The 24957-nt window shown below is 45.4% G+C and overlaps 1 protein-coding gene and 1 long non-coding RNA gene across 2 annotated transcripts in view; one reads left to right on the plus strand and one right to left on the minus strand.

Annotated features, from left to right (window-relative positions):
• NCS1 (neuronal calcium sensor 1) overlaps nt 1–24957 on the plus strand; it is a 60790-nt gene that overhangs the window by 14889 nt on the left and 20944 nt on the right. The window contains exon 2 of the mRNA XM_081847299.1: nt 4449–4973. Within this exon, the coding sequence (XP_081703425.1) occupies nt 4910–4973 (64 nt within the window). The 5' untranslated portion in view covers nt 4449–4909. The remainder of the gene's footprint in view (nt 1–4448; nt 4974–24957) is intronic.
• Nucleotides 4983–23735, minus strand: LOC309333626. Its single transcript, XR_014152611.1, has 5 exons — nt 23631–23735; nt 20476–20749; nt 18986–19074; nt 8191–16655; nt 4983–6646 (listed from the first exon to the last, which is right to left on the minus strand). It is a non-coding gene; the product is annotated as an uncharacterized lncRNA (long non-coding RNA).

Below are 24957 nucleotides of genomic sequence, written 5' to 3' on the forward strand. Positions count from 1 at the left end.
AGAGTCTAATATTTCATCCAGGGTGGTGTTAACCTTGCCTCTGTGGAGACTAGACAGATGGCTTTTTGCCAAGACCTGGCAAACAAAAGATGACGATGTGTTTCATTTTGAGAAGGCCTTTCTGCTACCCAGACTTTGCATCAATCCAATCTATACACGGTTCCCCCTTATCTCTCCCGCTCACAGAAAGTTGCCTTTACTGTTAATTGAGGCGTAGCAGAGTGGCATTAATTGAAAACTGGCTTCTGGAACAAAGGACATGGGGATTTAGCAAGAGGGGTAGATGGCTAGCACACTAAAAGGAAAAGGAAATCATAGCTGTGACAGCAGTGAGCAGGACTGTGGTACTGTGTGTGTGTGTGCGCGCGCACGCGCGTGCTCCGTGCCCTGTGGAATTTCGCAACCTGGGTATATATTATGCAATCTGTGCGCTTTGGCATAATCAGAGAGAGGTTGGTTGGGGCAAAGGCAGCGGCACCTCTCCCACAACCCCCTTGGAATTCCTATGCTTCTAAATCCCCATTGTTGGAAGCCACCAGGAGGAGCTAGTTGTGGGTTACCACCGCGTGGCCACTGTGAGAACAGGATTCTGGACTAGATGGGCCTTTGGCTTGATCCAGCAAGCTCTTCTTCTTCTTTTAAATAATTTTTATTGATTTTCCAATAAAAAACATCCAATTAATATATCAAATCATAATACTCCAATTAAAATAAAAAACTAAAATAAAGAAGACCAAATTATAGTCCAAATTATATTTATTAATTTTTCAGAGCTCCCCACGGTCTCGATCTCTGAAGCAAATCTCCAGATCCAGCCAGCTCTTCTTACGCTGTATTCAGATACCCCTTTGGGTGCTGAGATTTCACTTAAAAGTGCTGTACTGTAGTATTTGCCGTCAAGGGGACTAGAATGTGTATGTGTTCGTTTGTTTGTTTTTAAAAAGTTGAGGTTTACAAGAAGCTGAATTCTGTGTCTGATGCCAGGCTCTTGCACTTTTACAATTATTAGTACAGTGGTACCTCGGGTTAAGAACTTAATTCGTTCTGGAGGTCTGAAACTGTTCTTAACCTGAGGTACCACTTTAGCTAATGGGGCCTCTCGCTGCCGCTGCGCCACTACCATGCGATTTCAGTTCTCATCCTGAAGCAAAGTTCTTAACCCGAGGTACTATTTCTGGGTTAGCGGAGTCTGTAACCTGAAGCGTCTGTAACCTGAAGTGTCTGTAACTTGAGGTACCACTGTAGTGAGTGTACGTAGACCTGGGCTGTGAGCAAAGGGAAGGGCCATAGCTCAGTGGTAGAGCACCTGCATTACATGCAGAAGGTCCCAAGTTCAACCCTTGGCATCCCCAGGTAGGACTGGAGAGCTACTGCGAGTCAGTGTACGTATATGGTATTGAGCTAGATGGACCCAATGGTCTGATTAAGGCAGCTTCTTATCTTTCCATATGGTGATTGGAGTACTGTATCTGCTTTGGAAATAAGGCTTGCATTTCTCTAAACCTGAGCTACCCTAATTTCTACAGTAGCTATGATCTTAATAATGCAGGATCCCAAGAATCTTGCTTGCCTGGGTTCCTGAAAAGCTTAGTGGAGATTGGAAATACTATCCCAGGCAGGCGTTAGGGCTTGAGAGCAGGAACCCAGGACCCTGGAGAGGTGAGGAAGGAATTTAGCACCACCCTCCATGTGGCCAAAGGCAAGAACTCTTCACTGTGATAGGCTGGAGTGGGTCATGTGATATCCACAGGCCGCATGGAAAAGCTTCTAAGTCAGACTGGCTTCCTGCTCTGGGTATCACTACTGGAGTCATTAGTGGGAAAGTGTTTTTAGCCTGACCCACATTCTCCTTCTGGGCAACATGCTAGTGGTAGGTGGGGCCAGAGGAAATAATGGGCGGAGCAATGAATGCATATTTTATCTTTGTACAGTAGACTTGTTTCTACACACCCCTCTGTGTCCTTCAGGCAAGCAAGAGACATGATCAAAGTCCACTGACACATTCCTGCATTGCAGGGGGCTGGACTAGATGATCCTTGGATCCCTTCCAACTCTACAATTCATTCGAGAGTCTGCCCTTCCCTTGCCTGTCTCCTCTCCTTTTGACTTGGTGCTTTGTTGATGGGTTACCTAATAACTGCCTTGAGGCATGATTTCATAGGGCCGATGAGGTCACCACTTAGTGACTTTCCTGCTGAATGTATGAGCTGACTCCCATTAGAAAGCATTCTTTGAACACGTAAGAGCATTTAGGAACATAGGGAGCTGCCATTAGTCCACCTAGCTCAGCATGGTCCACACTGACTGGCAACAGCTTGCCAGGGTTTCAGGCAAGGATATCTTCTGACCCTACCTGGAACCTGAACCTGGGACCTTCTCCATACAGAGCAGATGCTCTACCACTGAGCTACAGCCATTCCTTGAAATTAAGATCCTAGTCCTCATCATTCTGAATAATGACTTAAACAGAAACACAGGAAGCAATGCCTTATACTGAGGGAGACTATTGGTCCATCTAGCTTCATATTGCCTTTGTTCACTGAAAGCAGCTCTCCAGGGTTTAAGAAATAATAATAATAATAATAATAATAATAATAATAATAATAATAATGGTGGTGGTAGTAGTAGTAGTAGTAGTAGTATGGTCCTCTGGACAGTGTCAGAAATTATTATGCTTCCAGCTGCATTTTGAACATTTACTAACATTTACTTTGTTAAGTGTTGATATTTATCAGTAGGTGAGAAAAAGTTGAATGGAATTTGGGCATTAGCCCAAAGCATTATCAACAACTGCAAGCATTCTCTGATGTTTCCTTTTCGTCTCCAGAACCACTGAGTATTCTTCATATGTATTTCCCAAGTTTAGAACATTGGGTTGTCTCCAATGTTTGCCCTACTCAGCATACACCCATTGAAATGAACAAATGTGACTTAGGTCCCATTAATTTCAAAATGTGTTTACTGTGAATTTAGTTGGATGCAAGCCAATGCATCTACTTTGAGTAGGACTATCTAAGGCAGTGTTTCCCAACCTTGTGCCTCCAGCTGTTTTTGGACTACAATTCCCATCATCCCTTGCCACTGGTCTTGCTAGTCAGGGATGATGGGAATTGTAGTCCAAAAACAGCTGGAGGCACAAGGTTGGGAAACACTGATCTAAGGCCTATTAATTTCAGTGCGTCTACTCTGAGTTGTATACATTATTTTATTTATTCATTATGGCTCCTAGCTAAGCCTATGCCTCCTGAGAGCAGACCCACTGAAATTAATAAGTAAAGGTAAAGGTACCCCTGCCCGTACGGGCCAGTCGTGTCCGACTCTAGGGTTGTGCGCCCATCTCACTTAAGAGGCCGGGGGCCAGCGCTGTCCTAGGACTACCATTAGAGGCAACCCCCAAGCCCCTCCATCATTTTCCAAAACCTGGTTCATTCCCCAAATGCTACCCCCCCCCCTTTTCATTGCCTGCTGGTAAATTTCAACACTTGCCAAGGCACGTCAGTTGGTAAATGTCCAAAAAGCAGCTGGAAGCATAATCATTCCTGACATTGACCTGGTGATAAAAAAAACCACACACACACACAATTTTTATTGTTGGCAATAATGTACGCTAGTCCTACCCAACCCTCTGTGCTCCAGCTGCTTTGGACTTCAACTCCCATCAGCCACAGGCAGCACGGGCAGCGGAGAGGGATGATGGGAGTTGGAGTCCAAAAACATCTGGAGGGCCTCAGGGTTGGAGCAGGTTGATGCATAAACTTCTTTCCTTTTCTCGTTTTCTTTTCTTTTTTAACAAAGCAACACTGACTTAAAAAACAAGATAAGACATGATTTTTTAAAAAAATCAAAGCAAAATAAAAAGTGCTTGCACGAGAAGCCTTATTCATCTATGCTGTTCTCTCCCCCCCCCCACCCTGTTTCTTTCCTCCTCTCTCTCCCCACACCCAAAGGATTGATCTAAAAAAAGGCTAAGCAAAGAGAAGACAAAAGGAAGAGCCTGCTAGGCAGCCCACCCGACTGCCTGACTGGCAGATTCCAGTTAGCACCTTATCAGTGCAGTGGCAGATCCTGCGTTTGCTACGGCAACCCAGAGCACCAGAGACAGCGGTGGAGAGGGGAGGGCAGTTTTGTAACCAGGGACGACAGCAGCAACACTGCCACTGGGCTCCAGCGAGGAGGAGCGAGCAAGAGAGAACGGATAGGAAGGGAAGAAGGAGAAAAGGCTGTCTGGAGAGAGGCAGAGAAAAAGCTCCACGAATTTCCCGTTTCTGTTTTGCAAAAAAAAAAAGGAAAGGCAAGTGAGCTTGGCGAAATCTCGTCATTTTTATTTCAGGAGGGCCCTGCTGAAACATAACAATACGACCTTCCCTGTTTCACTGGGAAATAATAATTGTAATAACGAAAGGTTTTTCTCTGTCTTCTCACTCCCCACCTTCCCCTTTTTTCATCAGCCGGTATGGAGGGAGACGACCGCCTCGCCATCTGCTTGTGACTGCTTTGCAGAGCTGAGTTGTGGATGCCAGAAAATAAGGGGACGTAAACCTCCACTGGGACTCCGGATCCGGACACTGGAATTGCAGCTGAACTTATAAAGCTTATTACCCCCTTGTTTCTCTTTCTCTCTCCCCACCTCTCTCTCTTCCCCCCTCCCCCCTCCACTTTCCATCCCCTCCCCCCAATTTTTTGGGGGTGTGTGTTAGCGCTACTTGAAGGAAATCGGAAGGGTCCGGTTTGGCTTTGAAACTGAGACAGTCCCTCTGTCGTTCTCCACCCTTCACATCAGATCTCTCGGCCCCCACCTCCACCCCCCCAGCCCGGCTTCCTATATGCTTCTCCGCTAAGTGCAAGAAGGGCTTTGAGAGAAATTTATGCCCTGTTAAAAAGTCTAGTGGACAAACCTTGCCAGATCAAGATGGGGAAATCGAACAGCAAGTTGAAGCCTGAAGTTGTGGAAGAACTGACGAGGAAGACCTACTGTAAGCCATTCCTTTCTCTCTCTTAATTAAAAATTTACTTTGAACAACAAAAAATAATAATAATCTTGGGTTCTCTTAACGGTGCAACTTTCCAGGTACTGGAGCCAGCTAGGATGCAGAGAAGGCCTTGGACTGCAGAGGGTGGGGGGGGATCTTTGTTGGTTGTAGGGGATTTTGGGGGGCGGCTGGGAAGCAGAGCGGGTGTACTTGTGTGATGACACACAAAGACTTTGGCCAGGAGATCTGGGTGGTGGTGATAGTGGCAGGATACAGGGTCTGCAAGCCTGCCGTAGTTGAGTGGTGCAAAATCTGCTGCATTGATGGAGAGGCGGGGTGGTGGTCTGAGGTGCTGGCGTTGGGAGTGAGGGTGGGTGGGCGTGGAGGGAGTAATTTTTGCAAGGAGAAGCCTGCTGAGGTGGGGTCGTTAGTTCCACGGCTCCATAGATCAAAGTAAAAACAATAATAGAAAAGGCAAGCAGGTTCTCTTTCTTCCGCCAAGGAGGCTCACATGTTCTGTGGTGATTCATGTCGTGTTGAGATGGTCTCGGGCGGCATCGCAACATCGCCGCCCCCCCTTCAGCTTCTCCTGGGGGTGGGGACTGGCTGTGAGCCAGTATGGAGTCAGGATGGATGTGTGTGAGTTCACGTGTGTGGAGGAGAGAGGAAGGGGAACGTCATGCACCATAATAGCCAAGCCTCCTCCTTCATTTCTGGGGAGCTGATAGCCCGCTGTAGCCCGGGGGCTCGGAAGGGGGGGGTCGTGGCAAAGGCAGAACGGTTTGTCTTTTTGCCAACCCTGAAACTGGGCATTGTGGGACAGGGAGAGATTTAACAATCTGGAAGAGGAAAAAGATAGAGAGAGAGAAAAAAATGTGTATATGGAGAAATAAAACAAAGGGCATTAGGTGAAGATGGATGGCTGTATACAAGTTCTGTGCAAAGGAGGACCCACTGAAATGAATGGACCCAAGTTGTAGCCATGTGCATCATGTTCAATGTGGGTTTCCTCCAAGAAGGACTTACAGTGTTGGGAGCACCCCCGTGGGGGGTGTAGTTTGTGCTACTCAGAGCAGACCCATTTGTTTTTAGCCAGTGCAAGTCCTACTCAGAGTAGACCCATTAATAACATAAGAAGAGCCCTGCTGGATCAGATGAATGGTCTAGTCCAGCATCTTGTTCTCACAGGAGCCAGCTACTAAATTGAAAACAATGGGCACAGCTAACTTAGACCCATTCATTTTAATGGGTCTACACTAAGCAGACAAATGTGACAGGCAACTTGTATATATATTTGGTCCATTTGTGGTTTCCTTTGGTATTTAGATGGAGCTTTGTTCGCAAAGTCCTGAATTTTAGCTGGAGAGCGCTCCTTGGAGTTCTGAGATTCTGTACCTTCCTCTCCCCTATTATGTTAGTGCAAGGGAAGCAAAATGCCTTTCTAATAATGAAAGTGGGTCGCTGATTTGTGGTGCAATGACTTTTCCTATGGCGATGGCGGGAAGATGGCTCTTAACTCATGCTTGGGATTTCTGTGTTTCAAGTTGTTTTTCCTCAGGGAAAACAAGAGGCCGGGAACTGTGTTGGAGATTGCTTCCTCTTTTCTGCCTGTTCAGTTTGGCTCATTTACTCAAGTCATCTGGAGAGCTGCTCTGCTCTTTAGGGGTGGTTTCCTGCTGCACAGATAAAGCCAGAATGTGGTTATATTACACTGAAGGAATTCAGCTTCTCTTTCTCCCCCCCCCCTTCACACTTATGTTTTATTAAGTTTCAATATTTTTAACGTATACAGTCAAAACTCAATTTCATCTTTTCTGTTTATTTTTGTTGGCTTCCCACCCCATTTTCCATGGAGTTGTTTTCAGGGAGCGGGATCCTGTTTTTCCTGTCTTGTCTGTGCCCTATCTTAGCATAGTAAGTAAATAAAAAATAAAAAAGCAACTTTTTGGAAGTATTATTTCTGTATTATGAAAGTTGTATTTAAAAAAACCTCATTTCTTCTAAAGAACGCAAGAGTACTTTCCTTCCTTGCATCCTCATTTTTTTCACTGCAACAACCCTGCAAGGTAGAAGAGCCTGGAAGGAAAGTGGGGGCTGGCCTAAGGTCAGCCAGTGAGTTCTGTGGCTGAGTGTGGATTTGAATCTGAGTCTCTGGGCTCTGCTTGATCCGTTGTTTGTTGTGTTGTACTACCTTTTCAGAAGGGTTGTGTGTGTGTGACAGTACATTGAACTGCATGGGAATATCAGTTCATTGTTTGCTGAAAATATGTATGTGAAATATTTATCTATGTAGGTAGCTAACTTTTAGAGAGGACAGGTCACTGCCTCCCACTTCCATTGCTGGGTTTGAAAGAGCTTTGTTGTTTTCAACTAGGTAGGGTCCATCCCATGTTCCTGATTACATGAAGACTATAACTTTGTTTTGTTTATTCAAACCCACTGGTATCTCCCAACAGGGCTGGGGAAAGAGTCCTGAATCTCTGGAGAGCCACTGCCAGTTAGAGAAGACCAGACTTCCCCAACCTGGTGCCCTCAAATGTCGCTGGACAATACCTCCCAGCGCCCATGAGCTTTTGGCTATGCTGACTAGTGCTGATGGGAGCTATTGTCCAAGCACACCTGGAGATCACCAGGTTGATGTTAGCAACACTGTTCTCAATAGGCCGATAGTATGATTTATCATAAGGCAACTTTTCTACATTCTTATTGACCAAACTTTTAGTATGGAGAGGCTAATGGACAGCTCTTTCTCTCTTATACAGCCAGCTGTTGTGTGCATTGGCAGAGTGAGTATAAGTATCTCTGCCCCATTCTGTTCCTCCCTGCCCCCTGTTCTGCCTTCTCCCAGGTCCAAGAGGACCCGCATGTCTGCGATCGCATGCCAATTGGAAGCACCTAAAATGTAATGTGCCTGTGATGCTAGGAGTCTGTGACGAGGGTGCGGCTGTCTCCCAGTTAAATCTGATTGACATAGTTTCAGAACAGATGTAGCCTGGATAGCTCAGTTGGTTAGGGCGTGGTGCTGGTAATGCCAAGGTTGCAGGTTCGACCACCATATGGGACAACTCCATTTCTTCCATTGCAGGGACTAGATGATTCTCAGGGTCCCTTGCAACTCTACAATTCTATGATTCTATGAATGGAATACAGTAGAGGTTGGTTCATTAGGGCAAATGGGGCACTGCCCCCCCACCTCAGACTGCCCTCAGCCAATCCGTACCTGCCTGCCTTCTTACAACCAGTCAAGCTTCCTCCTCCTCCTCCTCCTCCTTCCTCCTCCGTCTCAGTGTTGCCCCTTGTAGAACTGGGCAGGGAGGAGATGGGGACAGAACTAGAATTAGTTGGCTCTGCTTTTTTGTTGCCTCTGGCTCCGCCCACTGCTTGGGCACTCTGCCTTCTGCCCTATCAGCCCCAAATGAGCACCAGTCTCCAAAGACTCCTTTAACACAGTTAATTTAAAGGAATTAACGCAGATATGAGGTGTGTGGGTGGCCAGCCCCTTGATTTTTAAAAAGAGGACTTAACCCAGTCCTCTGTTAAATTTGTTGATCAATATTTTTTAGCCATGCTGGCTAAAAGGAGCCTGTGCAGACAGATGGTGGGGACAGATGACCAGGGAGGGCTGGCTGGCTTAATGCCCTGCTTGGGAGGTTTGCAGAGGTCTTTGGCTGGTTCTTTTCAGAAGGCAGATGCTAAACAGGATGGCTCCATTGACATGACCAGGCAGTCCACCTGGTTCTCAGGAAGGGAACTGATAAAATTAACTGCCTGCCTACAGCATTTAACAGAGATAGTTAGGAGGGGTGCCTCCAAGTTCAGGGGCAGTCTACCTCTGAGATGCCGAGAAGCTCAATTCAAGCTGCTGGTGTTTAACCTTTTAAAGGCCTAATAGGCCAGGGGATAGCTGACCTTTAGATCCTGCTGGACTACAACTCCCATTACCCATGAGAATTGGCCCTGACAGGTTGGGGGCTGATGGTGTTGTAGCGATGACCACCAACTAGGATGGTTTTAAAACACAATTGCAGATTTGTGGAGGATTTGGCTAATGGCTGCTAGCCACAATGGCAGTATTCTCCCTGCACTGTTAGAGGCAGTAATGACTCTAAATACCAGTTGCTGGGATTCATAAGTGGGGAAAGTCACTGATGCTCTCAGGTCCTACTTTCTGGCTTCCCACTGGGGCATTTGTCAGCCACTCTGAGAACAGGATTCTGGACTAGATGGTTCCCACCCCCTTTGGCCTGATCCAGCAAGGCTCGTCTTATGCTCTTACTATTTTAGGCAGCTGATTTTAAAAAGTAGCTGTTTTTAAAAGGTTGGTGGGGGGCGTTGGTGGGGGGGTATCTGGAAAGCTAAATAGTGGCATATTTCTTTGTCTCCAGTTGCCCCGGGACAAAATCTAAGCAGAATGGAGCGTATTGACATCTAAACAAAAAGTTTTATGCAGCCCTAGCAAGATGATGAGCCAAGCAATATGGGAACCAAAAAGCAAATCTGTGAGGTGAGATCTTCAGAAGAAATAGACAGAGCCCTGTCTGAGGCTTTGGAGGAGGCCTCAGACACTGACATGACCAAAGGCAATATAACCCCCCCCCCCCCCGTCCCAAAGGACAGTAGCTGCCACAATGGAAGAGGACAGAGACTTAGATGAGTACATTAATAAAATAAGGCAAGGACTGGTCTTGGTCTGGGGAGCAGCTCTAGCTATTTGAGCAGAAATTTGATGTGCTATCTAATCAACTGTCATATATTTCTAAAACAACAAATGATGCACACAATCTTGTTCTAACTAACCAATCTGAGATCCAACTCTTACAAATGATGGCTAGGAAGCTGAAGGAACAATTTGAGAGGGATAGGAGGAAATTTTTTTCATCTACAACGCCTACTGGAGAACCAGGAGGAGGGGCGGGGACATGGTTCAATTCATTATTTACTAGATACTCTCCTTGAATTTAAACATACCATTGTCGCCCATAGAAAAAGCCCATTGGGTTCCCGGAGGCAGAAGCAGAACCAGGGAAGCCCCAAGAGAAGTGGTAATTCTTTTTGAACAGAATAGACTCAAGGACTCAATTTTCAGAGCACTAAGGAATGTTAGAAACCTAAAATATGGCGAAGCCACCGCTGAAATATTTCAGGATAACAGCCCAGCCACACCGCGGTGGCAGAGGGCTCTCCAGCCTTATACATCGGCTCTAAAAGAAGTGGACATAGCATATTGCTGGGGCTTCCCTTTTAAGTTGATAGTCCGGCTAAAAAGCAGAACCTGGGTTGCAAGTGATAACCAGCAGACTGGCAACATACGGAAAGAGCTCCAGCTCCAAGCAGGAGATATCGCTCCTCAGCTCAAGCGCACAAGAGCACCTTCTCAGGCTGGACAACCAAAAAAGGGCAGAAAGAAATAAGGCAACTCCAATTAGAAAGTAATAAATTGTTTTGTTTTGTTTTATTTTCATGCATGAAAAGCATCTGAACTCCACTCTAACAAGCACAACAGTAATTTGGAAGAGCCTTTGTCCTTAGGCATTAGGAGGTGTGCAGCTTAGCAACAAGCCCCCGCCTGCCCCCTTAATTGATCCTGGGTACCATGGGAAGGATCTCCACCACTCCCACGTTCCTGTTGGCAAGCAGGGAAGCACACTCTAGCATTTGTGTATGTAGTTTTCAGTTTATGTCCTTTGATTTCCAAGTTATAGAAGTCTAGCAGAAAAACCAAGTTTCTTGAAAAATTCCATCTTTAATAGAGCAGGAACTACATACTTAGCATTTAACTCTCTGCTATCCACATTTCTACCAACATTACTTTGATTCCTCAAAGCCAAACTACGTATAAAGCTTCTCTCCTTCAACGTTAGAGGGCTAGGATCACCAATCAAAAGAGCCAGAGTGGAGGCAGCCCTGCAGAAGGAACATCCAGACATTGTTCTCCTGCAGGAGACGCATCAGTGCAGGAACCAGAGGGCTGCCTTGCTGGATAGGCGAGAAACTACACACCCCTGGGCTCTGGGAAAGCCAGAGGCGTGGGTGTCCTGATAAGCAAGCACTGCCCTCTGAGTGTTGAGGAAAGTTGGGAAGAAACTGACAGGCAGATACCTCTTTGTTCAAGGTGTCATAGGCAGCCATGAAATCACCATTGCTTATTTTTATGCACCCAACTCAGCACAAGAAGACTTTCTCCGGAAGATGCTAACATAATTAGACGATTTAAAAAGAGGACAAACCATAACAGGCAGAGACTTCAATTGCTGCAGCAATGACACAAAGGACCGAAGTAGGCACTGATCTGTGAACAAAATCTGCAACCCATTCTAGGTGGAAATATTAACTGAAAGGGACCTTGTGGACCCCTGGCAGACACTACATCTAGAAGGCAGGGAATTCTCATGTTTTCCCCATAAGTCAGTGTCACACATAGACCTAATATTAGTACCTAAACCAATCCATTTCTTGGGAATAAGTCCTATGGGTAATTAAGAATTTAAAATCCGGAAAGTCCTCAGGACTGGACGATTTTACAGGAGAGTTTTATAAAGCATTTTGCAATGAGCTTGCCCCATGGCTGACCAAACTGTACAACTAGAACGGGGGGGGGGGGGAGCATCACAAACATGGTGTTCTTCAAAACTGATGCTACTTTGAGTCATATAGTTCTCATTAATGTAGACACAAAGTTGTTCACATCAATAACGGTCAAGCGTCTAAATATGTTTATAACTCAGTACATATCTCCAAACAGAGTTCATGCTGGCCAGAAGAGAAGCATCACAAGTTTCATTAGGACACTAAATGTTATACATGAGCTAAATAGAGCTGAATAATCTCTCTTGATGCCAAAAGACTTTTGTTAGAACTGATTCATTGTTTCTGATACACCTGCTAACCAAATTGAAATTTGGATCTAAGTCCTTGCACCTCATTAAGCAATTATACTCCAAATCAAAACCAATCATTTCAATCAATGGCTTCGACTCTCAGGCTATCGAGCTCTTAAGGGACACCCAACACTCTGCTGCCATTGCTGTTTGCATTGATCATAGAGGTATTAGCCATTCAACTGCACAAAGACACTTTTATAGAGAGAATGAGGTACACAAAATGAATATGTTTGCAGATGACACCCTCTTAATTCTGCAAAATCCACTTAAGTGGCAGTTAGAAATGTATCACAGGGTAGCAGGATTGTAAATCAACTATTGTAAATCCCTGCTCCCTCCTATCAATTTAGACTGGTTGCTAGTTAACTCTCCATTTGCCATAGCACCTGGAGGATTTAAATACTTACTGCAGACACAAGACAACTGAGACATAGAAGCTATAGGGGATTGTATAAAAAGAACTTTGGGAATGGAAACATCATAGCCTTAGCTAGTTGAGGCAAATAGCCATGGTCTAAATGTCAATGTTACCTAAATGCTTACACTTCTCCCCCTTCAAGTTTGCCTATTCTCATCCCTCCTCTTCATTTAAAGAGATGGCAAAAGAAACTCAATGCATTTGTGTTGGGAGGCAAAAAATCTAGGATAAGCAACAAAACTTTGTAGACATTGAACAAAAGGAGGAGTGGAAATGATAACTTAATGTTCTATGTTGCTACTTATCAAATCATTGATCCCATTGCTCAGGGTAAGAACAGAAGACCCTTGGGTCCAACTTGAGATGGTCCCTTCCACACCTTCAATGAGAAGTCACCTTTTCTTACCTTTGTATATGCAGGAGGTAAGGAAAATAGACCATCCATTTACAAGATGAGTACTGATAGTGTGGAGAACATGGAGTGAAACACTGGGCCCTGACCCTCACCACTGGTCCCATTCCTCTATCATCCAGCTTTCAGCCACGCAGATAAATATCAACTGTTTAAGGATTGGGAAGATGTAGGCATTTACATAATCCATGACCTGCTTCCCAGAGGGAAAGCAATATCCAAAAGAAACTGCAAGTTAAATTAAAAGGCATTTGAACTACAGCACCTGGTTTGAGGTAAATCAGGCTCATTCTTTTGCACCTTGTTTAGAGAGCAGGGGAGAGGGCTTACACACACTTACCTTGTTTGAATCCTTCTACAGCAAGTCAGCCTATGACCTGATGGGTGCTGCTTCCCTAATATACAGCAATTGGTAATGTCATAAAGCAGGAGATGCTAGAGGCCTTCAATTTTTTATAGGAATTAGGCCACCCAATTCCCATCACAAATGGGAGGGTAGCTGGACACCCCTCTGCCTTGCTGCCGTAAAACCATCTCTGCTTGCTTACAGGCCTTGCTCAAGGTCATTCTGCACTGGCCCTGGATACCAGTCAGGCTTGCAGAAATTAATCCCTCCTTTTCCCTTTCATGTTGGAAGAGTTGTTGTGAACTGGGGTCTTTTATTCATGTCTGGTGGGAATGTCTCCATGTTAAAAACTTTTGGAGTAGAGTATTCTCCATTATAGCCACCATGATAAGCCAACCCCTTTCTCCAAATCCTGCCTTAGCCCTACGATCTTTGGACATAGACTTGGGCTCCATTCTCCACCACAGAGAACTGGACAGCTTCTTAATGACTGCAGAACAATTAGCAGTAGCTCAGCAATGGAAGAACCAGACTGAAATATCCCTGAGCATATGGGGAAATAATAAATGGAATACAGCAGAGTCTGAGGAGGGCAATTAAAGGCATATGCATAGAAACACCCTCCAACAAACACGGACCCCTTTCTTTAACTATGTTAACAAGCAAAATTATACCAACCACTCAATATTCTCAGTCGAGAGGTTACGTTAAGTAAAATGTTTGAACATTGAGTGTGTAAGCTTACGTCTAAAGTCAATGGATAGAATGAACACTATTAGATGTAATGCTGGGTACTTGTATCTAATATTTCTATTTATTTAAAAACAAAAAAGTTAGTTAAAAATCAAAAAATGTTTATAAAAGGCTATTACTGGGTTATTGATTTATTTTTCTGGTTTGATGTTTTATTATTGATGCCCTGGGTTTGTTTGTTGGGTTTTAATTTTTTTAATAATATTTTGATCTTGTGGTGTGAGTCAGCATGTGGATTGTTTCATATGTATATGAAGCTCTGGATTTGTTAGCCACCTTGAGTCATGTCTGAGAATTAGGCAGGATAAAAACCGATAAAAGTCAGTGGGGACTAGCAGCTTGGAGGCTTCCTGGAGATGTCTGGCTGGCCATTCTTAGGATCTTGAACATCAGGTAGATCAACAATGTTTAACGTTTCCAGATCCAGGGCCTTCTTTTAACCCAAATATGCATCTGGGACCCATTTCTAAATCTTTCATCATATATTTGCATAGCAGTAATGCTCCTATTGTGGCCCACCTTGGATCTGGAAGCACCGGTTGAAGACCAATGCCCTAGGTAGACGACAGCTTTGTCCCTACACACCACTTCTTAATGTTGTACAAATGAACTTTTCAGACAATGCCTAACAGGCTCTCTTTCCATCCTCTGCTGATCTTTGGGCTAATCTGTCTTTTGAAAGGACTCTCAACTCCCCTGTTTAACATGCTTCACAATCTGATTTTATTAGCTCAACGAGCCACTGACTTATTCTATTTGGCGTGATCAGTTTGCATTGAATGGGGCGATTCTCTTGCCAAAAGAAAAAAAAGGTGGAGCTGTTTTTAAGTGAAGATTTGGGGGCATGTTTCAAGGAGTGTGGGGTTTCTGCCCCCCCTTTCTTTTCTCGCCTTGGAAATGTGCAGATTGAGTCCGAGACTCCAGCTTTGGCAAAACTGTTGAATCCAGAGCACATACCCAGGCAAAGGTGTGCTCACTCTGCACCCTCCCTCCCCTTCCTCTGTTGCCGCCTCTGCTGCAGTCCACAGAATTGCTTACCCAAAAAGGCAATCAAAGAGAACGCCACAGGTTCATGTGTTTTCCCTGCACAGTGGTGCAATGCACAACCCTTAAAAAGCCAGCACCGTTTCGAGAAGGCTCAGAGCAGGCAGCGTCTTTCCAAAGAATGCATGGCAGGTTGCTGGTCCTGCTGGATTGGATTGGCAGTCTGTCGCAGCCCAGGGGTGGTGGGCAACAACTAGTGGCCCCCAGAGCCTAATCCCATGGGGTGCCAGTTGGTCGCTCTTCTAACCCAGAATTTCACAAGTGACCTGGAGGGAAAATAAGAAGCTGCCCTGTACTTAGTCCGGCCCATAAGAACATAAGGTGAGCCTCCTGGCCAAAGGGAGTACATCTGGTCCAGCATACTGTTCTCACAGTGGCCAGCTAGATACCCCAAAGGGAAACCCTCTAGCAGGACTTGAGCACAAGAGGACTCTCCCATCCTGTGGCTTCCAGCAACTGGTATGCAGAAGCATTCCTGTTCTGACTGTGGCGATAGAGCATGGCCATTGTGGCTAGTAGCAATGGATAGCCCTCTTCTCCATGAATTTTTCTAATTATTACTTTCATCTAAAAATAAATTAAGAAACCAATCCTCCTGATTCTGAATAGGAGATGCTGGGGATTGAACATCGGACCTTCTGCATGCTCCACCTTTGGGGAGAAGAGCTATGCTGCAATGCTGTGTTTTAAATGCCACATTACTTTGATAGAAGGGTTGGTTTGTTGTTGACTGTTGTAAAACACACTTTGGTGAAAAGCGGCCTATACCTACTGGAAAGGAATGTGTAAAATAAATACAGTGGTACCTCGGGTTACAGACGTTTCAGGTTACAGACTCTGCTAACCCGGAAGTAGTACCTCTGGTTAAGAACTTTACCTCAGGATGAGAAAAGAAATCGTGCGGCGGCAGCGGGAGGCCCCATTAGCTAAAGTGGTACCTAAGGCTAAGAACAGTTTCAGGTTAAGAATGGACCTCCAGAACAAATTAAGTTCTTAACCTGAGGTACCACTGTACTGGTTTTGCTTTCCCAGCAAACCAGCTTCCCACCAGAGGTTATGGATAACCTATCATTCGGCTTCCTCTGTTAGAGGCAGCCAGCCACTGAATGGCATTTCCTGGGAATCACAAGGGGGTTCAGTCCCAAGGACAGAAATTTAGGTTATCAAATGTGGCAGTGGCTAGCTGGAAAGGGAACAGTATCAAAAGTGTGGTGGAAGCCAGGTGGAGTGTGGTGCTGACATTTTGGCACTGGGGGTGGAGAATCTGAACTCAGCACCCCCAGTGTAGTAATATAAAGATAACATTAAACACTCCAGTTAGAGTTGGGAGAAATTCCTGCCTGAAACTCTGGAGAACTGCTTCCTGCTTGTCACTGCAGACAGTATTGAGCTTGATGGATCCCGTGGTGTGATTTGATTTAAGGCCACTCCCTGCAGTTATCATGATACATTGTCAATCTTGACTCAGAGACTTCTGTCTGCTGGTTCCATTTCCCAAATCCTGCTGAGTCCTTTTTCTTCAATATTTAATGGCATCTGAAGAGATTTTAATTGCGAATTAGCGTAACTTTCTGTTGCTGTCCCTGGGGGTGGGTGAGTGAGATGAGTCTGCTCTAAGGCCTTTTGTTAGGGTGTTGGGAGTGGCGAGACTGGTTGCTGCATTCTTAGGAAGCAAGCCTAAAAATAAAATAAAGATTCCAGCAGACCTGGGAACTTACTTTCAAATTTGCCAGCCCTGGACTCGGTTTTGGAAGGCTTTGTAGCATCCTGCTTCCCCTGCCAGAGGTAAGATGCCTCGGAATACCAGTTATTGCAAATTATTATTATTCACCTTTAAAAATCAACAGCAGCAACACCAGGATGTAGTCCACTAAGGCACCATCTGCAGCATACCTTTAAAGCAGAACCATGTCATTTTAAACACCCATGGCTTCCCCGAAAGAATCCTGGGAACTGCAGTTTGCTGTTAGGGGCCAAGAGTTGTTAGGAGGCTCACACTTTACCCATCACAGAGCTACAATTCCGAGATTTCCCTGAGAAGAAGGATTGCTAACCCACTCTGGGAGTTGTAGTTCTGTGAGGGGATGAGTGGGGGTTTCCTAACAACTCTTGGCATGTAACAGCAAACTACAATTCCCAGGATCCTTTGGGGGAAGCCACAGCTGCCTAATAGCCCACTGACTCTAGAAATGCATGGGCGTCATGCCTTCTGTTTCAGAATAAGCAGCACTTTCACCCACGCTTCTTGGGTGCTGGGAGAGCAGTGAGGAATCTGGAGCAGATTTTTTTTTAGTTATGTGTTTTTTGTCTTGACCACCCAGCCTTGTATCTTGACAGCTAGGCCTGGTGTCCATGAGGGAGCAGAAATTCTGCATAGGTGGGTGGGCTGGGTGGCGGAAAGGGAGAGTGGATCTTCCACGCCTGCTCTGCTGAAGCAAATTTTTAAAATGTTGCTAGCCTTTGAAGAGACCCTCTCCTCTGATTCAGATGGCACAGATGCCAGCGCCAGGGCTGAAGATACGTAGGCATTGTTTTAATAAGCTCAGGAGTGTCAGGGATTTCTTTATTCTCCAGCTCCCTGCACACAATAGGTTCCACCCCGTCAACGCCGCCTTTCCCCTCGCTGTCGTGTGACACTGGCCTAGCAACAAATCAGTGCTGGAAGGAAGCCAGCTGCAAAACCCTTTGGGAACAAATTTCTGAAAGTCGGCATCTCATATTTAAGCCTGGCGAGGAGGGAGGGTGGGGACGAGAAATTTCTGGCCTATTTCCCAATGAGGTGTTTAGTGAAGAGCAAGGAAGCATTTTACCGCACTCCTGACGGCTGCCAACCTCCCTGGCCTCATGCCAGGAGACCCGGGGGGGCGGGGAATGCGAGTGGGTGGGATCAGAGTGGGAAGTGGGAGGAGTCACCCTGTCTCTCTCATTCACACGCACACATATGAGAGCTGGTAGTGGTGTAATGGTTAGAGTGCTGGACTAGGGTCTGGGAGACGGGTTTGAATCAGGTCATGGAGCTTCTTGCTGTATGGGTCACAGTCACTCTTTCAGCCTGACCTACCTCACAGGGTTATTGTGGGGATTAAATGAGGACCAGGACGAGGGTTCAAATCCCCCAATCAACCATGAAGCTCACTAGGTGATTCTGGGCCAGTTGCTACCTCTCAGCCTGACCTACTGGGCAGACTTATTGCGGGGTTTAAATGAGAACCAGGTCCTGGGAGAGACCAGGGTTCAAATCCTCCATGTGGTAATGAAGCTCATTGGGTTACCTTAGACCTGTCACTACCTCTGAATCTAGCCTATTTCATAGGGATTAAATGAAGAAGAGTAAAACTATGTACGCCACCTTGAGCTCCTTGGGGGAAAAGTTGGGATAGAAATGCAATAAATAAACATTGCTGTCAAACACATATTCAGCACACACTTACTGTGGTTGTTTATAACAACTGCTTTTATATTTATAGGGTTTTTGTGTGTGTGTGCATGTAGTTTTAGGTTTTTATTTATTCATTTATTAAATTTGTGCCTCACCTTTCCTCCCAAAAGGGACCCAGCAGCAAAATCTTAAAACAGCACAATTTAAAATTAGATTTAAAACAAACACATTTAAAGTGTTTAGAAACCATTTAAAACAATCTAAAGCTTTTTTAAAAAGTTTAGAACCTCTAAATACGTTGAAAAGCCATCGCAATAAACAAAAAGCGTGAAGCCTGCATCTAGAGACCTCGTGTGTAAGGGAGAAGGCTATTCTGGGTTCCGTTATCCTGACTTGCAGGGATTTTGTTGTTGCTGTATAAAGCAGCATGCACCTGTGGACTGTAACTGAAGCCCAGGTGTAGGTTGACTACCTCAACGAAATGTAGACTTGAATGAGTTACATTCTTATTTTTTGCACTTTTAATGTTTAACTTGAATTGCTGGAATTTTGATGGGGCAGGAAATCACTGAACCAAAAAGCATTAAAAAAAAAAAAAGCTAAGAGCACCACCAGGATCTCAGTTCTCAAGTAATAATCAATTTCGGAATTATGAATTTATAAAGGGTTTTTTGGGTGAGAAATAGCCTGTTTTATGGGTTTGCAAAGTTTTGTAGAGGTGGGTGTTTGTGTATGTGGAGCTAACATCCGACATGAAGTTGATAAAGGTCTGCTGGACTTACTTGGTGTCCCCAGGATACAGATGCAGGAAACCTGTGGATTGCTTTTTAACAGAGAAGCTTTTGTACGATTCATTTCCAAAAGCCTGGGCCTGAAAATGCAAAGTTTTCAGTTCAGCAAAATCCACATCCTGCAAATATGCTATGAAATTTGCTGCGGATCCTCGTTGAGCTTTTCTGCAAGATCGTAGTGGGAGATATGAACAGGGTTGGCTCCAGCACTTGGAAGCTTGTGGCGACTGCCAGGGACCCCATGCCTTGGTAGGCCCCACTGCTGATCCTTTATCTGGGCCTCACTGGATATTTCACCAAGAAACCATTTCCATTTCCTACAACACTCCCAGCTTAGCTTCACTCTGATGCATTGTGGGAAATTTTAAAGATGAGCTCCTCCTTCATAGCCCTGCCTGTGCTGATTGTTGAGACCTAACCTGGAAGGAGCAGCCGCTACTCATGGGATTGCTCCCCCACTCTACCTCTGCCATTTAAAGTAAAGGTAAAGGGACCCCTGACCATTCGGTCCAGTCGTGGCCGACTCTGGGGTTGTGGCGCTCATCTCACTTTATTGGCCGAGGGAGCCGGCGTACAGCTTCCAGGTCATGTGGCCAGCATGACTAAGCCGCTTCTGGCAAACCAGAGCAGCACATGGAAACACCATTTACCTTCCAGCCAGAGCGGTACTTATTTATCTACTTGCACTTTGACGTGCTTTCGAACTGCTAGGTTGGCAGGAGCAGGGACCGAGCAATGGGAGCTCACCCCATCACGGGGATTCGAACCTCCGACCTTCTGATCGGCAAGTCCTAGGCTCTGTGGTTTAACCCACAGCGCCACCTGTGTCCCATTTAAAGTAGTACAGTCCAGACATGGATTTGCAGCCTCAATGAGAATGACAGGCAGGGCTGTCAGTGGATAAGGATTATTTTCCAGCACTGACAATTTCTGTGACCAGTGGCGGAGCTTCATGCTCCGGCACCAGGGGCGGGGCTGGTGCGTGTCCTGGGGGTGGGGCGCGCTGCCCACAGGGGCGTGGTGCAAGTCCTGGGGGCGGGGCACCCACCGTGGGCTGGGTGGCAGCTGCGATGGAACCCCACTGGGATTGCACTGCCAGGGGCGGTACGCTCCCCTCGCTCCCCTCTTCCTCTGCCAGTGTCTGTGACTGATCATGGTGTAGGAGACTGGCATTCTAAGAGAAAGCACACACGGCAGTCAAAACTCTGATGAGGATTTAAATCAGGGATGGGAATAGTCCAGTCCAGGCTCTAGATGTGGCCCTCAGTTCCTCTCTACCTGACTCTCTGCAGGCCACACCCCTTCTCTCCACAGGCCATACCTGTTGCCTCTAAATAGAAGAGGCATTCCTCCTGAGAGAAGGGAGAATGCCTCTTCTTAGATCAGCTTCCCCACGGCAGAACTCTACAGAATTGTAGAGTTGAAAGGGACCTAAAGGGTATTCTAGTTCAACCCTCTGCAATGCAAAGAGGAGGCATTACCTTCTCAAAAGTTGGATGAATGCAATAGATGGAAGACTGCTTCTATTTAGGAGAGGCATTCCCATATGAGAAAGGATAATTCCTCTTCTTGATTCACTGCTCTGGAACATGTGGCCCTCCAGATGTTGTAGGACTCCAGTTCCCATCAGCCTGAGCCCCCCGCCCAGCCAGTATTCTCAGATGGTGAGGGTTGTATTCCAACAGCATCAAGAAGGCTGGTCAACTGCCCCTGCTCTCTTTGAAAGTGTGTTATCAGTTTTATTTATTTTTACCGCTGAAGGGAGGAAGCATGCACCAATTCAGTTCTTTCAAAGCCAGCTTTTTATGCAAGCAAAACTACTTGACAAAACAAACAAAACAAAACAAAACTGACCATTACAGCCCTCCACATTACATGTTCTTTGCCCCCACATTCCTGCATTCTTTCACCATCTGCTAGAAGCTTAAGTTATGATAATTGAGCATTGCCGGTTTTTATTTTTTTACTTTTGCCCTGCTTGTGAAGGAAGTGTAAATGCTACTGACGGGAGTGCGGTGCTGGTGGGTGGGCAGAGAAGTGTGAAATGTGCTTGTATTCAGCTGCGATGGCGCATTTTGTGTGAATGGGGAGAGAGTTGAGTGAGAGAGAGAACAGTTGGATGGCATTGCTATGGTGGCTGCCAAGAGCTGTCAGCATGACAACCACATAGATCTGCTAGTGCAAAGCAGATTACTATGTTCCTATTGAATCCAGCCCTTACTCTATAAGGACTAGAATCTTAGGTCAGCAGCAGAGTATCTGATTGACATGCAGGATCTCCTGGGTTCAGTCCCTGTCGGTATGGATAGTAATGAGTTTGATGGACCAATATCTCTGATTCAGTTTAAGGAAGATTTCTTTTCCCCTGGGTTCAATCCCCAATGACATTTCTAGGTAGGGCTGGGAGAGACCCCTGCCTGAAACTATGGAAATCTGCTTTTGCCAGTCAGTGTACAGAACACTGAGCTAAATGGACCAATGCTGTGACTCAGCACAAGCCAGCTTCTCGTGTTCCTAAACACTGCTGGAACTCAATTATCAGGTGTCCCTGGCAGAGGAAGTGCATGGTTCTCCTGCCTCCCCATTCACCAGTGTGATGAGCGTGGTCACTGCGGCGTGGCTGCCTCTGCTGCAGAAAACCCTCTTTCCCGCTAGGCATGTGTGTGTCAATCCATCACTCGGCTAATGCTCCTTTTGTCCTTCCAGCCTTTGCTAACATGCTCAAGCCAGCTTCTTCCTGCATCTATCTCCCAAAGCCACGCAGATTAAAAAAACACCACCGTCCTGCACAATCTCTCTCTCTTTCTCTTTCTCTCTTCCTTGTCAAGTAATGAATAATTATTGATTTATTTCAGGTTAATTAAAACCCCTTCTGGAAGAATAATCCAGTCCTACGTGCTTTTAAGACTTAGAGATAGCAAGGGAAAGATATATTGATTAATTTCTCTTAATCTTTGTTATTTTCTTTTTCTTGCCAATTGACACAAAATGGAAATTTATTGTCAGGGAATGAGTCGAGAGGTTTAAGCCAAGTTAATCAAGGGTCAGGAAACCAAACCTTATGAGAAACAGTTGAAGGAGCTGGGTATGTTTAGCCTGGTGAAGAAGAGGCTGAGAGGAGAAATGATAGCCATCTTCCAGTATCTAATGGGCTGTTGCATGGAAGATGGAGCAAGGTTGTTTTCTCCTGCTCCAGAGGGTAGGTCCCAAACCACTGGCTTCAAGTTGCAAGAAAGCAGATTATGACTAAACATCAGGAAGAACTTTCTGACAGTAAGAGCCGTTCAACAGCAGAACAGACTCCTTGGGAGGTGATGGACTCTCCTTCCTTGGAGGTTTTTAAGTAGAGGCTGGATAGCCACCTGTCATGGATACTTTAGTTGAGACTCCTGCATTGCAGGGGGTTAGATTAGATGACCCTTGACAGATTGATGAAGTATGAAAAAGAATATTAGAATGATAAGGGTATTAGAATGGGCTGAGGGATCAGGCTAGAGGGGGCCCAGCTAGTCCAGCATCGTGTTCTCACAGTGGCCGGACAGGTGCCCATTATGAGAAGCCCACAAACAGGACATAAGAGCAGGAGCTTTCTGTCTGCTTGTGAGTCCCAGCAACTGGTATTCAGGGGCATATTGCAGCCACTGTCATAGATAGTCTTATCCTCCACAAATTTGTCTAATCCTCTTTTAAAGCCATTGAAGTCAGTGCTCTAACCACTGCATCATCACTGCCTCTTGCGGCAGGGAATTCCACAGTTTCACTGCCAATCAGTGTGGACAGTGAGATCATGGGTTAGGGTAATAATGGTGATGTGCCCTCCTTGCTCCAGCAAGTGAAACAGGCAATAATGACTAGGAGAGAGAGTTTGCCTATTGGAATGGATATGTTCAGATTCAGGACTGAGGCCACTTCTCTGTAAGAGAATACAGTGTCAGTTATCTTGTCTCTGATCATCAGTAGTAATGTCTGATTGAAAACAAGGTGTGTGTTTAGGGGGGAAGAATATAAGCTTTATTTGCCCCTTGAGGTCCGCAAGGGATTTCAGTTACAAACATTGGAAGTTCCTTATCCTGAATCAGACCATTGTACCATCTAGCTCAGGGTTGTTCACACTGCAGCTCTCCAGAGTGGGTTCATTTGGGAAGGGGCTTTAGCTCAGCAATAGGATATCTGCTTTGCCTGCAGAAGGTCCCAGGTTCAGTCCCTGGCATCTCTAAGTAGGGCTGGGAGAGAATCCCACCTAATACCCTTGAGAGCCACTGTCAGTGTAGACAATACTGAGCTGGATGGTCTGACTAGATATAAGGCAGCTTCCCATTTAAATCAGCCCTTTATTTCAGAACCATGAAATTATTGTTAGGAGAAGGGCTGCAGCTAGCTAAGTGGTAGAGCACCTGCTTTTCATGCAGAAGTTACCAAGTCCAATCCTAGCATCTCTAGGTAAGGCTGGAAAGACTCCCTGCCTGAAACTCTAGAGATCTGCTGCCAGTCAGTGTAGACAATACTGAACTGAATGGACATTAGTCTGACTCAAAATAAGGCAGGTCTCTATCCTCTAAAACGCCCATCTCTGTCATTCGCAGATTCCGAAGCTAATTTTCTATTGCCTTTCCTTTTCCTGACCACAGCTGCCCACCTGTTGCATCCTATTCCATATAGGCTGCTCATTTTCAACATAAGGGTTTCTTCTGAGACATTTCTGGGCTGCCTCTCCCCTCCTGCCACAGATACCTTTGTTGGACTTGCTTTGTTGGACTTGCCTGTCAAAGTGTTGGTGCTGACCTTTAAAGCCCTAAACGGCCTTGGTCCAGTATACCTGAAGGAGCGTCTCCTCCCCCATCGTTCTGCCCGGACACTGAGGTCCAGCGCCGAGGGCCTTCTGGCGGTTCCCTCACTGCGAGAGGCCAAGTTACAGGGAACCAGGCAGAGGGCCTTCTCGGTAGTGGCACCCACCTTGTGGAATGCCCTCCCATCAGATGTCAAAGCGATAAACAACTACCTGACATTCAGAAGACATCTGAAGGCAGCCCTGTTCAGGGAAGTTTTTAATATGCGACATTTTAGTGTATTTTTCATCTTTGTTGGAAGCCGCCCAGAGTGGCTGGGGAAACCCATCCAGATGGGCGGGGTACAAATAATAAATTATTATTATTATTATTATTATTATTATTATTATTTAAAAGTATTATTTCTACCTCACATTTCATGTGTGAGAAAGGAATGTGGTTTGATAAGAAAAAATGCTGTGAAGATCTTAAGGTGGAGATTGAAGTTATTAAGGTGGAGACTGTGAAGATTTTAAGATGGATACTGAATTGTTGATAAGATAAAGAATATTCCATACGGCAAATACATTGTTGGACATTCCATTAACTGTTGGCATTCTTCAGCAATTGTCTGATGACCAAATAAAAGAGATTAGAGCTCTAAGATTGATGAAATTGTGAATGAAAGCAAACCAGAGAAGGATGAAATGGAAAGTGAAATTAAAGAGAACACAGAAGGATTGCCAGAAAAGGAGGGTGAAATGGTAGAGTTGGAAGCAAAAGATGGTGAAATGGAGACATCCTTCACAAAGGTGAAAAATGAAACATCCAAATTGCAAAGTTGTAGAGTAGTATGAAGGTATGGATGGACAGATTAATAATAATAATAATAATAATAATAATAATAATTTTTTATTTATACTCTGCCCTCCCCATCCAAGGCCAGGCTCAGGGTGGCTAACAAGCAATAATAAAAACAAGTTGAATGAATACAACTTAAAAACAAGATTAAAATACAACATTAAAATATTGAAACATTAAAATGCAGCCTCATCACAGGAGGAGAAAGGAAAAAGAAAGAGGGGGAGGGAATCAAATTGGCTCCAAGCCAAAGGCCAGGGGGAACAACTCTGTCTTACAGGCCCTGCAGAAAGAAATCAGATCCTGCAGGGCCCTGGTCTCAGGAGACAGAGCGTT

This window comes from Podarcis erhardii (genome assembly GCF_964252035.2).
Source record: "Podarcis erhardii genome assembly, chromosome: Z".
Classification (NCBI taxonomy): domain Eukaryota; kingdom Metazoa; phylum Chordata; class Lepidosauria; order Squamata; family Lacertidae; genus Podarcis; species Podarcis erhardii.